Here is a 16,521-nt window from a genome sequence, read left to right as displayed (position 1 = left end):
TCACATTGCAGCTGATGGATTTAAACTATATTTGGTTAGGAGGCAGGATGACTTATGAATTTGATGAATTAAAAACACTTTTCATAAAGAGGTAACATACTGGCTCCTGCAAACCGGCTTCTTTATATGTGTGTGTGTGTATGTGTGTGTGTGTGTGTGTTTATTGTAGGTCGGTCAATTCCTTTGCACAGTGTGCTGAGAGATAATGAGACGCTCTCCGAATACCTTAAGAGCAACCTTTCAGTATCAAGTTCGACTGCCCAGAGGCTGATGAGCGTGAGACTCCGACTCAATCAGGTATAATGCAAGCACACTACAAGCTATATGTATAGACTATTTGTAGACTTCACAAACTCACAAGACTTTAAACAGATCAGAGCAGGAATTGCTGACTGTGCATGTACAGGATGCACAGCCATGCTACTCGAAGTCATTTGCTCAGAGTCTAAACTTCAGCAAAGGTAATCCTGTCAGTGATGCAAAGATCTCCTTCAAACCCTCAGTGTCATTAGCAGAGCTTCAATCATGTGTTGGGATTTTTAGACGCATCATAACTCTGCAGATAGTTCAGAATAACATATCATTTAAAGGGCAGGAAATGTCAGGTCGTTCTGCGTTGATATGACAGACTGAAGCGTGATAGTTGTTGTGTAGAAGGGAGAGAGAGTACGAGTCGTACTGTGACGGACAGGACTGTCATCATGTGAACTCTAGCGCTAGCTCTGACAGTTCCTCAACCACAGCTACATCACTCGGGATTATAATTGAGCTCAAGTAGGGATGTGCTCAAGAATGTTCTCTCTCTCTGCATTATTTTCTGCAGTATATTCTATTCAGTTTAGTTGGTTCTCTTCCCACAATGTGAACAAACTTGTAGCTTCATTTTTGCCATGGTATACAAATGAACAATTGACTCTTTTTTTCTGGAAAAAGACTTCAAGCGCATATACACCTAGTCTTAACCAGACATTACATCAAACTGAAAGTTAGGCTTTGGGCTTAAAACATGCAAAAATTAAAAATTAAATTAAATTAAATTAAATTAAATTAAATTAAATTAAATTAAATTAAATTAAATTAAATTAAATTAAATTAAATTAATAAAATAACACTTGAGGCCGATATTAAATACATAAATATGTAATTCATTAATTGAGTTAATCAGATAGTATTATCCCTTCTAATGATCTCTTACTGTTATGTTACATCATATTACATTTCATAACACTGAATAAAAATCTGTCTAGCTCTCTGCTTCTTTAGTCGGTATTTTCTATCCCACTTTATTTATTTATTTAGCTTAGAGGCCAAAAGTGTTTGGGCTTAAACGCTATTGACATAATTATCAGCAATGACAACCTCATAAAATAAAGTAGTACATCAATGACAGACGTTTTCCTACAAAGCCCTCCAGCTTCTAATTAATGTCTGTGACTCAGACACATTTTTTTTAATGTTTGTCACTTTGTGATCATTACTTATAAAAAAATAAATAAATAGCTTGTCTGATACGTAAAGCTGTAGATCACTGGGGGTTCACAGGTGTGCAGAGTTTTAGTGAACTGTGATGTTTTCAAGCTTTCACACCATTTCTTTCACCCCCACCCCCAATTCGTGCTCATTCACATCATTTTTTGACACTGGAGTGGTGGAATGCTTTCTGCCCCAGGGTCCCCTCATGCCCATGCCACCTTCTGGCTCTCACTTTTAGTTATAATGTCATATCTGTAACTGGAATCCATTTAATGCTATATAAGCAGACTCTGAATATTTCTCTCTATGAAACCCAGTTTGTGTTATTGTGTTGTGTTTTGGTCTTACATCATAATCTCTACGTACAGTTACCTGCACTCACACGTGAGACGGACTTGCAATCCACTCTTTGTGGCTCCTCAGTCGACCGCTTCCTGGAGTTCAACTCAACAATTCAGAGACAGGAATTCCAGAACGTCACATGCTCCCTGACGCCCAATCAGCTTCTTCAGACCAGAGCTGTTCTCGTCCAAAATCTGGACAACAGAAAACTCCTAGCTGCTGTAAGTAAATCTTAGTTTAGAGTATTTCTACAAAATACCACCATGGTGGGGAAAATGAATTCGCTTCAGCTCACATAAGAACTGTTCTTTTTAACCTGTACTTTTAACGCATATATGGTCAAATTACGAATAAAATAAACTTCATGCTTTTCAGAAGTGCACCATTGAGGATAATGATCCATGTCACATTTTGTCACACTGCATGTGAAAGTTGTTGTCTATTTTTCTCAACATCCTTTTTTTGTCCTTTTGTAAATTAAATCTCCAAAGACGCTGACGATTTTTAGTTATAATTAGTCCAAAGATGCATAACGATTTGATTTTCTTTTCTCTAAAAGCTTTCTGTTTTGAAGGTCCTCTTGTGAAAAGCGAGATTTGTTGCCTTGGAGCAGAAGCGAAGCTTCTTATAGGGATAGGAGATATTCGCTTTATATTCTCTGTTTTTTTTTCGAACCTTTCAAATCCTCTTGAGCCTTTGTAGAATTATGGCTTGATTAGATGGGAGGATTTGCTATATTCTTTTCAGCACTTTAGACATGCAAAGATGAAAGCCTGCCATGCCAGAGGTTATCTTTGAAAGTGCTCCATACATGGTTCTGTCTGCATGAATGTATGTGTGTGTGTGTGTGTGTGTGTGTGTGTGTGTACTAAATAAATGATGAGTGCAGACATTCACTGAGTGAAAAAAGTCCATTTGAGCTTACAAAGGCCTATAAAGGCCAAAAACTGTGCAGTAACTGAAGAGACAGCAAGAACAGATGAAGCACTTTTCTTTTGACCCAGAGAAGGAGAATGATAGAGACAGAGACTAAAATACTAAGAAAGAGAGAGAGAGAGTTAGACATTTTGACTATAACTTTTCCCTGTTTTTTTCTAATGGACATCCTCAAGTCCATTCAAAACCCTCTGACAGGACAACAGCTGTATTCAGAGTTTTAAGTATATTGGTTGCGTTGCAACAAATGCTTAGATAAATACTTGATTGAGTTTCCAATCATGGAGTCCATTTTGTCCTTTAATGTCCTCAGTTTGTACCAACTCTACTTCCTACTTATTCTCAGCCTCAGACATCATGCCCCTGACCCATTGGCTAAATGCATATGGCACGCAAAATTGGAAACACTTCAGGAATTTTGAAGATGTCTTCTGAATGGTTGGATTCTCGAGGGTTTTTGGGAAACGTGTCGTGTTTTTTAACGGTCCTCCTGGAAACATAGCCGTCGTGATGCTCTACTTCCCTCATGGAAGAAGGAAGCTGTCGTGTTTACAACCATGACAATGAGCGCTCATGAGGATCAGCTAAACAATGAATTTTCCAAATTATGTGACATTTATGGTATAGACTCATTAATTTGCACAACTTTCTTAAATGAACAATCTATAGTTACACACCGTAGGTTTTGTAGGAACACTGACTTACAAAAGGTTATTGGTGTCTTGATGTGTCAGTCAGATGCACTATTGGGGAATTCCTTGGCCAATAAAATCTACTATGGAGTCCAGACCTTCTGCCATCAGCCTGAAATTCTGGATATGTAAGACTACTTCCTACTTGGTTCTTATAAACCTTACTTTTTACAGATTCAGAGATTCCTCAGAGTTTCTCTTATCAATATAAAAAGGCAGTGGTCAAGTAAATCATAAACAACAAAGCTTGGTTGATTATGTCCAAAGTCTACACTAAGCAATACTTCACTCTGACTCAGTATTGTGTGTGATTAATTCTAAGTGTACGTGATCAGTAATCAGCTGAGCTGGAACATGTAGGTCAGGAGTTGGAGCATATTTGTAGGCTGCAATGTATTTTGGGAGTTGTAGTTGATGTGACAATAATATATGAATGCACAGAAATCAACAGCGTAGGACATACTGCCTGTATATTCACATGATATTACTCATTAAGCCTTCCACTCTTAAAAAATAGCACTTGATTCTGCACATCTTTGTATTATATTTATTGATTTTCTTATTGTGCTATTAGATTGTAAGCTATTAGATCATACGCTATTAAATCAAGGTAATATAATGTATGCATGGGATTTAGATGATTTTATCACACTTTTCATTTTTAAGTTTAAATCGTCACAGTTAATAAATAATGTCTGAATATCAATGTGTTCTGTGAAGCTCAACTGTGAATATAGTCCTAATCAGGAAAACCCTGAATGTTAAAAAACATGTTACTGGGCTTAACAAAGAACATGCAAGGCCGTGGCCCGGGGTTCAATTCCTGGGCAAGGGTTAGGGTTAGTGCTAACCCAGCCACTTTAGAGTTAACTCTCAGTGCCTGTCCTAAGCCCAGATTAAATGGAAGGGTTGCATCAGGAAGGGCATCCAGCGTAAAACCTGTGCCAAACTGAAAATATGCTGACCAAATGATCCGTTGTAGCAATCCCAAACAGTGAGCAGTCGAAAGAACAACAACAAAGAACCTGCAAGACACAAATCAAATAAGCGTTTTTTAGGATTTACCTGATTTTTTTCTCATAGAAAAAGATAGAATAAGATGATTGGATCACATGATTGGATGGTCATCAGATGTACCAAGTCACATCCTTAAATATTAATTCTCTACTAAACCCAGTGATGATTTGTATGTACACGTCTCCTCAGTGAACTGTTCTGTTTCCTAAAAACCAACTGCATACCTAAATACGGACAAGTGACAAATCTTGGAGCTTTAAGAGGATTTAGTGGATATGGCTATTTTTTTTATCCAATAAATTTCCCATCATTCCTGACAGTTCTTCTAAAATCACTACATAGCTGATAAATTATGTTTTTTAGCATGCCAGTCAAGCCAATGAGTCCTTTCATTAATATTCTGCTGTCTGGTCCAGGTCAAGTCCAGATCTTTTCCATGGCCTTTAAAGGCCAGTCATGTGACCAGCTGATCTCTGTACACGTTTAGAAATGATAGATTCGGTTCAGGTGCATTTTGGATCCACCAAGGTACATATAATGTCAGTTTAGCCACAAATGTACAGTATAACTTGTCCTTACCGACCAATCGAGTGTCTTAATGATTTCTTTTACAATTATTTTCCTTTTACGAAAGCACAAAAGACATACTCTCGAGGGTGCCACACTTATAACAAACGATGATGCTTTAAAACTACAGTTCAGTGCCTTTTTTTTGTATGTGTAAATTGGGTACATTTGGCAACATGCCACGATTGCAGTGATAAAGAGCAGAAGAGCAATTAGAGATACATTTAATAACTAATTTCTTCAGAAAAACACACACACACACACACACATATATATATATATATATATATATATATATATATATATATATATATATATATATATATATATATATATATATATATATATAGGGATGATTTTCTTCTGCGGTTTATTTTTCTGCAATTCTAATTCTGTCATCTCTAAATCCCGCCCCCCCCTCGAAGGGAACCATTACAGATGTCAAGGACAAAGTGACAAGCTCTCCGTTTTGGCAGTTTATTCGGTTTATTTCACACATCATGCCAAACACATTGGCCCGTTTTCTTTCCTAAGATCTCTCCCTACAGAAAACATTTCATTCAGAGACATCAGAGAGATTAAATCATTCTGAATGATGCATTTGGCCTGGAGTACAAGTCACTGATGGATGGAAGCCGCTGTTGTCGAAGAAGAGAAGATTGGAGCCTTGATCTACAGATCTGAGCTGCCTGATTTCTCTTTATTAGCCTAGAGAGCGCATTTCCATGAGAGATTCACAGGAGAGTGTAAATGTGTCTTCAGGATGCAGGCTGGAGAAAGCAGACCTTATTATTTGTAGCCGGTGGAGTTTAAGTAGTTTATGCAAGTAGTTAAGCTCCTGAAACGAGAAATAGTTATAGCTCCCCGAGCTGTGTGTGCACAAATTGAGGATAAAAGGCCACCATTCAATTAGTGTTTATTACCTCGTGTGTGTGCGTGTATGTGTGTGTGTGTGTGTGTGTGTGTGTGTGTGCATGACATGGTCTCACCTAATGCTGCAGAAAGCTGCCCATATAGCACTGCACCCAGACATCCACTCTCTCATAACGGATACAATGCATTACATGGTCTAATGCTTTTTAGCCTGAGCAGGTGGGTGAATTCCAAAGGTAATATTGGGTATAGATTAATGCCCCCCAGTCTGCCATTTGTGGCTTAAAATCCAGTTCGGATGGACAGCTTCTTCTAGGTCTTATCACAGCCAGAGGCTCTGGATGCCCCTCAATCCCAGCAACACATTCGCTGATTTCTTTGTCTCTATCTCAAGGTCAGGGAGATTGAATGAACAATCTGTGGCTTTGGTGCTTTAATTATAGACCTCCTAGGACATTAAGAAGAGTCTGAAACTGCATAATGATAGCGGATCATTACGCTGAATCGACTTATGTAGTCCAGCTGTGCTGAGACGATGGCAGATGATGTGTTTGTGCTACCGATCATAAAGGTTGTGTTCAAATACCGTGACGTCCAACTGTTGGGCCCTTGAGCAAGACCATTATGTCTCAACTGCTCAGCTTTAATGTTGGATCGTATCCTCTATGGTGGTTCATACATTTGTTCTGTCCTTCCTTCCCTCCTTCCTTCCTTCTCTCTTTCCCTGCTGGTCAAATGGCTAGGATTCTCAGTGCTATGGCCTGGGTTCAATTCCTGTTTAGGGAATCAACCCAGTCATAAGTTTATGGGAAGCTTCCACCAGGAAGTCCATCTAGTTTAAAACTAATTAAAACCAGAGCATCCACTGTGGTGGCACCTAATGGGAGTCATCTTCATCTTCGGTACCCTGGTCAAGGTTATAGTGGATCCAGAGCTTATCCTGGGAATACAGATTGGATGAGATGCCATGTCTATCACATTGCTCCATGCACACACATTCACACCTTGGTGCGAGTCCACCTCATGAATGTTTTGAAAGGTTGGAGGAAACCACAGAACCCAAATAAAACCCAACTCCAATAGTCCCAAGCTCAAGATTTAATCACAGAGCTGTGGGGCATTAACACTCAGTGGATCTTGATTACTGGTATCTACCAAATGAGTAAAATGAACACACTGTACTATAACAGCACCATCTTTCCTTCCTTTAGGTGCCTTTCGCTCTGAATGTGAACCCTGTAGATTTCGCCACTTTGCTGGCCAGCACCAGTTCCCATGCAACCCCTCTGGCGAGTCAGGTGAGATCTGCTTCTGTGCTCTAGTTTGAATGAATTTGCATACGAATTCCATTTCAACAATGCCAACTGTATCCTGTGTCCTCTGTGTCTGTGTCCTCTGGAGCTCTTGTCTATGACCAGAAGTAATTTTGTTGTTAGACTATTATTTGAATGTGGTGATCTTTGGAAAGGACAAAACAGCATTTAAATGTGGTGCACTATTTTAAGGTCATTATGTAAAACAACAAGACGTTAAATCATTATTGGTTGTCTTAGATTTTCTTAGAACATCATTTCACTGTAACCAACAACATTCAAACTCACATCCACTTGCAAATGCTCCAAATTTTGGTTGGATTCAATGGATAGTACACTGTACTGATGGTACAACTCTGTCACTCTGAACAGGTATCAAAATTACAGACCACAGCAATCCTTAATGCCGTGAACTCTCTAGACTTCCGCTCAAATCCTTTCGGTAGTTTGACCCTGTTGATGTGTGGTGGGAATTCAAGCTCCAATACCAGCAGTGCAAAGCCGATTCGATTGACAACACAATCCACACTCTCACTAAGCTCCAACTCATCTGTCGGAAACTCAAGTAAGTGCATATAATGATTCAAAGATTGCAACAGGTAGTGTTGGTTTTAACAGTTGAACAGTTGAGGAATTGGGCTAACTACAATAAAATCTACAGCCTACACTACAACACAATCTGTACTATGTTGGTAATTATTAAGAATGTAACCAAATACATTATTTGAAACAAACAGATATTATGTTCTAAGCAGTTAAATATATATATAAAAAAAGACATTCTTGATGACACATGCAGCAAACTGCAATCTCCGGAGGACGCAGCATCCGAAATGAGATGCAGAGAATATAGAAACAATGCATATGTGCAGTTCGCTGCCTCTGTCTACTCCAATTATCCAATCAAAGGACGGGAAATTGCTGACATAATCGTATAGATGGCCCCAGTGATGCCAACTTGAAATTTGATTGGTTAATGGAACAATTTCATTGCCACTTATTTTAAGCTATGGGCGCCTGCAGTATTAATTCTGAAGGCCTTAAGGCAGATTTCTTTCACCCTGGCATCACATGATGTCATCCACTGGCTGAAATATGATTGGATAAATACTCTTATCATAAATATACACTACTGGAAGCAGTGCAACCAAGAGAAAAGCTATGAAATGTAGAGAATAGACTATTGGGAATAATTTAATACACATTCATGGAAAAATATATTAAATATATTAAAATGCAAGTCAGTGATTCAGATCACTGCTGTTTAGGCCAGCAGAGAAGGGCTTGATGGCCCTGATGGCCCACTACTGATATACAGCTCTGGAAAAAAATAAGAGACCACTGCCCAATCTTCAGATTTGAACCCTATTGAAAACCTCTGGAATGTCATCAAGAGGAAGATGGATGGTCACAAACCATCAAGCAAAGCTGAGCTGTTTGCTTTTCTGCAAAAAGAGTCGTATAATGTTACCCAACAGCAATGTGGAAAACTGGTGAAGAGCATGGAGCCAAAACGCATGCAAATCAGGGTTATTCCACCAAATACTGATTTCTTTGAATTTGTTTACAAATTATTTGCATTCTGTTTTATTTGAGTTATTAAAGCTCTGCAAATACTGCATGATCTTGGGTTATTTTTCTGTGTTGTCATTTCCTTTAAATATACACTCTAAATAACAATAGTTATATTCTGAATTTAGGAGAAATATTGTCAGCAGTTCACAAAAAATGAAACAAAACTGTTCATCTCACCAATACATGCACCTGTAAGAAAAAACTCGTTATTTTGCAGTGGTCTCTTATATTTTTTCCAGAGCTATATATATATATATATATATATATATATATATATATGGTCAGGGCTGTTTTGGCAGCAAAATGGGGACCAACACAACATTAGGCAGGTGGTCATAATGTTATGCCAGATCAATGTATTTGATTTTTTTTTTTTTTTTTTTTTTGCCCTTGCCTATTTTAGCTTGCATCTACTTGAGACCTTGTTCACTAAGTGTTTATTTATTTATATAATCTTACACAGAATTTTAGTGATTGAAAATAGCACCTTGGGGAATTTAATTTCATTGGGGTTTGATATCACCATTTATTCAACTATTTTATTTTTTAAATTTTTTCTATGAATATATTTTCCCTAGTATGCTAACACTTATCTAGACTACAAATTCTTAAAGCTCTGAGTGTCTACTTTCATATGCACTGTTAAACACTGTAGAGTGTGACACGCCAAAGAAATTTGGTGAAAAGGAACACCAAAACAGGTGCAAATTCCATTCTTTGGCCTCGAGTTCATTCATTAATTCATCATTAGTAGCTGCTTGGTCAGGGTTGTGGGGTTTAAATTAGACTATTTGCCCACAGTAGCCTTGAGTAACTGTTGCTAGCTTGAGAAAATACAAGCTAATGAATTAAAAAAAAAAAAAAAAAGAACACTATAATGACACAAAACAATGTTTAAGCTATCAGTAGCTAAACATATAACATGTCAACACTCATAATCCAGTTCTGGTTAAGATGTTAAGATCCTTCTTGATGGAATCTATCAAACTAACAAGAATGCGCAATTCTTATATAATTATGCCTGGTAGGCCTTTTTGGTGTAATATTGGTTCAAAACCTTATGAAAATATTTATAATTGACCTCTCAGGGCCTTTCAGGCTAAGCGAAAATTTATTTTCATTAAACGCACAAGGAATCTGTTGTAGCCAATCTCCTTTATTCACTTTGATTCTCCAAACATGGTTGTTGTTGTTATTGTTGTGTTATAGGTCTCTAGTGGAATATCATCAGAATAAAGCTAATTAGCAACTGTGCCATGTATTCTATTAATAACATTTCCTCAGAAAGCCCAAACCCTGGCTCGTCAGTCTCGTTCTGCAGAGGATTTATGCTGCTTGGGCTTTACAAATTAATGAACCAATACTCCACTAACACTCAATCCAACTCCATTCAGTCCTCACATGGCTTATTTCTGTTTTCAGCCTAATTGTTGCTCTGCTATTCTGTGAGATTTAAAGTGTTCCTGTTGGGTTGCTGTGAGTAGTCTGCCTTTGCACTTGCGAGAGCATTTATAAAGGTCGAATCCTTAAGGATGTAAACTAGCTAGTACATGTTGTGCTCTCTCCCAGAGCACCAACACACCTGAGGATAATGTGTTTTGTGCTGCATTGTTGTGTTGAGTCCATAGCAATTACTCCCAGATCCAACATGGGTTGAACTCAGTTCATTTATGAAGTACCATTTTAAATCCCCTATTCTGATTGGTCACTGATTGTTTTCTATATTAAAGTGTGAAGGAAAAATAATAGCAGAAACTAAACTGAACCTTGAAGCATAGTGTCATTCCAAGGAATCATTTGAGCCAAAGGTTTGAACCTTAGTGTCATAGCTAATTTGCATAGAACTAACAAAATCTCTATTCAGATGCCGCGTTATCGCATTTTTGCTTGCCGCTGTCGCTGAAATTGCAGCTCTGTGTCATGGGTATATATGAGGAAAATGAACAGGTGCTTGATGCTTTGTTATGAGCTTGCGTGAATATAAGGGGCAAACATTCAAACGTTCAAGATTAACATTGACTGCCTTTGACAAAGTCTCTGTTATATGTTCGGTGCCTGGTTTAGCTATGAAAATTGTCAGGGGTAATAATATATATAAAGATATTATATATTAAGACTTATCTTGTACAGGTGATGTTTTTATGTAGAGGCTGGAAAGATTTCACAGGTAGAAAATTTTTCGATAATTCATACATCTGTCTAAGCAGACAAACATATTTTTTGAACAAATAGTCATCACATATTTATTACTTACAAGCTGTCTCTGCATGCTTCTGCTGCCCCGTTAGCAATTTATGCCTCCTGTCATGGGTAGTTATTCTTAGTCAAACATTTGACTGTCTTCAGTTTCATGCTGCTGTTACTGTTGGGTTTGCAAAGCAACACAAACAGATGCTCAGGTGTTTGACAAATTTCAAATACATCTTCTCTCTCTCTCTCTCTCTCTCTCTCTCTTTCTCTGAAGGTGATTTTTGTCAGAATCTGATTGACACTATGAAAGGCACATCCGCCCTGCGTCTTTTCTGGACTAGTCTCCGCCCACTTCTTCAAGGACGAGTCCTCTACACTCCAGACACACCCTTCACGCGGCGGGTTATGGCACAGGTACCACAGACACATACACAAGGACACACACACACACATTGGGTTTGCAAGGTGAATGGGTTTTTGGTTAACTCTCTAAAACACACACACAGACACTAAGAAATGACGTAAGCAACATAATGAAGATAAGATTATTCATCTACCAAGCAGTGTATCTGTGTGTGTGTGTGTGTGTGTGTGTAAACAGCAATATTTTGCCACACTGATCTTGGCTGATAGTGCTCCCCAGGGGATGAAATGAGTAAGAGAGTAAAGGAACAGTATTTGGTTATGGCTTCAAATTAGGTGTCAAACACACACACACACACACTAAATATGCAAGTCTAGGTGAATGTATGTCTTATCCTCATTATCTCACTGATTTACATCTCAGTCTTCTCCCTTAATCTGTGTGTGTGTGTGTGTGTGGTGTGTGTGTGTGTTTGAGTGTGTATGAGTGCCTCTTTATGCAGTAAACATGTTCATTCTTTTTGACCGAGTCGAGACATAAAGCTTCGGATGCAGTGAGACAATACAGTCAGAATTCTGGCCAATTTATGACATTAGGATTCTGATGGTGTTACCGCAGGCTTAGCTTTTATTATTAAAACTAAGCTGTACAGAACAGATCTTTAGTGTTTAGGGAAAGTCAGTGTGGCTGATTTAAAGCATTCACCTTATACTCAAGAGGTCACTAGTGACGCCTAAGCTGCCCAGGTCCAGGAGTCCAAAAGAACCAAAATGGCCATCTTTGTGGGCGTGCGAGGTTGCGTTACACTCTCTCGCTCTCGCTATTTTTTCCCTCAATATCATTACAAAACATTTGATTACATTCTCGTCTGTCCGAATACTCGATTCTGATTGGCTGGAAAATGCACAGAAAGTTCCAATCATCACAGCTAGTAACAGCTGTAACCATGGTAACATACAGTTACCAGTTACATACAGAGCAAGACAACTTTTGTAAATATTTCCTAATTTCCATACATTGCTCTTCAGTTTACTTCAATTATCGTGGAAGAATTTTAGTTTTCTTTCGTTAAACGTAATCATTTAACGCACTACTTTATCTCTGGGTTCTTTTCGAAAAAGTTAACACAGTATTAAATTGCAGGATTTCCACACGCGCATAATCTCTCTCCAATATCTTTTAATTGTAATTCATTCAATGTAGTCTTATCGCATAATTTTATCTCTGTGTGCAATTTAGAGCAGGAGGATTTCCAGACCTAGAGAGCCGTATAGAAAATGAAAATTTCCTGTTATCTTACAGTTACATTTTGCACTATGAACATTAATGACAGATTCGACTTATCAAAGTGACCATGGGATAAGCGAGATATTCTACAGCTAGTTGTACATTCCATATGTCTTAGCACACAACATGGGGAGGGTAAATTGATAAAAGTGTACTTACATTTATACACTGATGCTGTGGATGGATCCGTGGGGACAGCCTGTGTCCCAGGAGACAGCCGTGGACAGAGCCACTTAGGGACTGCCCAAGGCTTTAAGATCTGCCTTTACATCTGACAGCAAGGAATTAGTGCATATAATGAACTCACTAACTACACTGACCTAATAGTTCTTCATGGGCCCCTGATTGCTTTTGTAGAAAGGACATTATTTACATTTACATTATTTACTGCCCAGTGTCACCCAAATGAGGATGAGGTTCCCTTCTGAGCCTGGTTCCTCTCAAGGTTTCTTCCTCATATCATCACAGAGAGTTTTTCCTCTCCACCGTCGCCACAGTCTTGCTCATTAGGGATAAAATAGTTTAATAATTTTATTTTATATATTTTTTTCTCCTTTCTCTGTTTCTCTTCTTTTGTGAAGCTGCTTTGAGACAATGTCCATTGTAAAAGGCGCTATACAAATAAATTGAATTGAACTGAATTGAAGTTTAGATTTTGGCTATCAGCAAATGACTTTAGGTTAGCTACATGAGCTCACTTTTTCCACTCATTTTTTGTTTTTGTTCATTGCTGGCCATTTCATCATCTGCTCTGACCATCTCATAGCTTCTTTATAAAGCATGAACTACATCTAATTTGACCTTTTGGCTAAAGTTACGCTCTGTTTAACAAAGCTAGCCTGATTTCTTTGCTAACACCGGAGTTAACTAGCATCGATTCCAGTAGCTAGCATATAACAGCCAAATTCTTGCTAACGGTAAATACTGGTACGTGATATTTTACTTTTGGAAATAGCAAACTTTTTTACTTTAATTTATTTATTTTAGACAGAGCAAAACTAACCAATCATCTTTGAGCTCACGTACCGGGATAGAGGCTAACACTTCCCTCTGAAAGGGTACTGCAACATGAGCAGCAGATTGTTGTGTAATTACGGATAGATTGAAGTCCACAAATGGGAAGAGGGTGCAAAACAAACAAACCAAAAAAAAGACAAAACAGCTAGGCTCGTTTTTTTTTTTTTTCTACATGCGTAAGTCATGCTCATGTGAGACACGCAGAGATTGCATGGTGTGTTTTTTTTAAAGACAGGTTAAAATGGGAGCGTACGTTTCATGAGATGCACAACTAAAAAACAATTCCGAAGCTTTATTGCTAGGAACCGGCTTTAAAACTCGTCATGTCTTTTCCTACTGTGCTATAAATCATAGAGAACTGCGTGAGTCTCTAACACACACTGAGATTCAGCTCTGAGAACACTCGGTTTTGTGTGTGTGTGTGTATGTGTGTGTGTGTGTGTCCTGATGTGAATGTTGTTAGTGAGTCTTTTACAGAAAATCATGCACAAATGATGATGATAATGATAATCTCTTTCTTCTTCTTCTTCTTCTTCTTCTTCTTCTTCTTCTTCTTCCATGCTTCCTAAATAAACCATAAACCATAACATTTCCTAAAAAAAGCCAAATACAGCACATAATAACCAATGAATACATTCATAGCTCCAGTCATAAGGCATTACAAAGTTTACATAGAATAAATATATTTGTTGTTTACAGTGCATTATAACCTATGTTTATGATATTATTATATGATTATTAACTCATGGCCATATTCTTAGTAAAATTCTTGACATAAAATGATAAAAGTGTTTGGATTATGATATTATAAATGATTTATTGAAGGAAAAAAAAATACGAAGGTTTTTCGGATTATTCTGTGTTTGTAAATTGTTTTAAATCATGATAATATATCCTAATGCAGATTGCTATAACGTGTAAGACATTTTAATGAATAATTCTAATAGGATGTACTGTATAAATACTTCATGAATGTATTATGGCATGATGCATGCTATAAATAGTTAATTAGAAGTAGGAACTGACATAAAACATACAAAAATCTTTATTAAGGCTTAGTCCAGCAAAGATTTATAGTCCTGGGCGATCCAGCAGCAGGCAGGGAACCAACCCAACCACTGAGGGGTTAATTTTCAGTGCTGGATAAAATGGACAGGTTGCATCAGGTGTAAATCCTGTGCCAAAATCAAATATGTGGATCTGCTGTGATGACCCCTGTACAGGAAGCAGCTTGAAGACAACCCCAACAATCCAACAAATCATAAAGAGTTATTTGTATGACAAACTTAATGAGCATCGATGACATACTTGTTAACTTCAACCTTGTATGATCTTTTTAGTCATTTGTTTTTTTAATTTGTGTGTCCAGGCCAACAGCACCTTCGACACTCTGGCTAAAATCAGCGAACTGGCCACCGCTTGGCTGGAAAACGAAGACGAGATATGGAACTTCTTCGACAACAGCACACAAATGAACAAGCTCCGGGTGAGAGTCACTTTCCACACACTTTCCTGCTCTTTATTTATGTAGCGCCTGCATTCATTCTACATCCATGCTGAATTACAGTAGCACCTGCCCTAACGTGTAATATATACGCACGCTTCATTTGCTAACAGCTTGCTGCTAATGTATTCTCCGCCACGTAGTAAGGTAACAATTCATTAGCATATTATACTGGATTATATTATTAGCATATTTGTGTTGATGGATTTGCCAAAAGCTTGAGTTTGAATGAGTTTATCTAATATATTAGTGCTTTAACTGAGGTGACGTACTTGCTTAGTTGAAGTCTGAGTGTCTCTTTACTGCATTAGTACAAAGGTATCGGGCGTGAAATGTTTTTCTTGCTGTTTACACCCTGGACTGTGGTTTATAAAAGCATCCATGAAGTGTGAAGTGTTAGCAAACTCAGTCTGAGCTTCTAATAAAAGAAAATTTATACACATATATATATATATATATATATATATATATATATATATATATATGGAGACAAAATATTATTCAAAAATTAATATTCAAATGGTAAAAATGACATGTTCTACTTTGTCAACAAAAAGGTTATTGGGTTTGAGAATACACAAGAGATCAGGTTTGGTCTCAGACATCGCACAATAATAACATTATTTAACATAACCTTAAATTATAACTGCAGAAGTCATATTATTGAAATGAGATCAAATCCAAAAGTAAATATAATGTAATTACAGGCTGACATAAATAGGCCTAGTAAAATATAATAAAAAAACACATAAATAAATATCTAACTAAATATATATAAACAACAACAATAATAATAATAATAATTATTATTAAATATTATTACACAATAATGATAATAATAATAATAATAATAATATTGATTATTAATAATATTGATTATTATTATTATTATTATTATTAGTAGTAGTAGTAGTAGTAGTAGTAGTAGTAGTATTAATATAACCAACATGCCATTAAGATAAAAATTAAATTAAAACATGCACTTTTTAAAAATACTTTTAATAGCCTTTTAGAAGACTAGAAAAATAGAATAGATGTCATTTTATTTATGTAATAATTAAAATTAAAAATAAAAATGAACTAAAATAGATAGATAGGTTCTGACAAAGATCTAAAATAAATAAATAAATAAATACGCATACCAATAAAATCACAAGTATTCTTTTTTAGACTTAACATCAAATAATGTTGCTGTTTTTTTTGTTTTTTTTTTCAATTTGTCAATTGAAATCAGAAATCCCTGACACGATTTTTGATGGCTTATATTAATTAAAAATGAAAATTTAAAACAATAGAAAATATAAAGGAAATAATCAAACAATTTAAAAAACCAATCCGTAATTTCAGGATTTATTTCATATTTATCAGAAA

At 36.8% G+C, this 16,521-nt stretch overlaps 1 protein-coding gene across 5 annotated transcripts in view; it reads left to right on the top strand.

Moving 5' to 3' along the window:
• Window positions 1-16,521, top strand: part of LOC131349275 (phospholipid-transporting ATPase ABCA1) — a 160,837-nt gene that overhangs the window by 33,229 nt on the left and 111,087 nt on the right. For all 5 annotated transcript variants that reach the window (XR_009204058.1, XM_058384830.1, XM_058384828.1 and 2 more), the window contains exons 6-11: window positions 170-297; window positions 1,842-2,036; window positions 7,112-7,198; window positions 7,586-7,778; window positions 11,253-11,392; window positions 15,016-15,132. Coding sequence is in view for 4 of the 5 variants with exons in the window: in XM_058384830.1 (XP_058240813.1) it covers window positions 170-297; window positions 1,842-2,036; window positions 7,112-7,198; window positions 7,586-7,778; window positions 11,253-11,392; window positions 15,016-15,132 (860 nt within the window). In the remaining variant the exon portion in view is untranslated. The remainder of the gene's footprint in view (window positions 1-169; window positions 298-1,841; window positions 2,037-7,111; window positions 7,199-7,585; window positions 7,779-11,252; window positions 11,393-15,015; window positions 15,133-16,521) is intronic.

This window comes from Hemibagrus wyckioides, linkage group LG29, assembly GCF_019097595.1.
Source record: "Hemibagrus wyckioides isolate EC202008001 linkage group LG29, SWU_Hwy_1.0, whole genome shotgun sequence".
NCBI classification, from domain to species: domain Eukaryota; kingdom Metazoa; phylum Chordata; class Actinopteri; order Siluriformes; family Bagridae; genus Hemibagrus; species Hemibagrus wyckioides.
The sequence above is the reverse complement of the archived record's forward strand: the minus strand, read 5'-3'. Positions and strand labels throughout refer to the sequence as shown.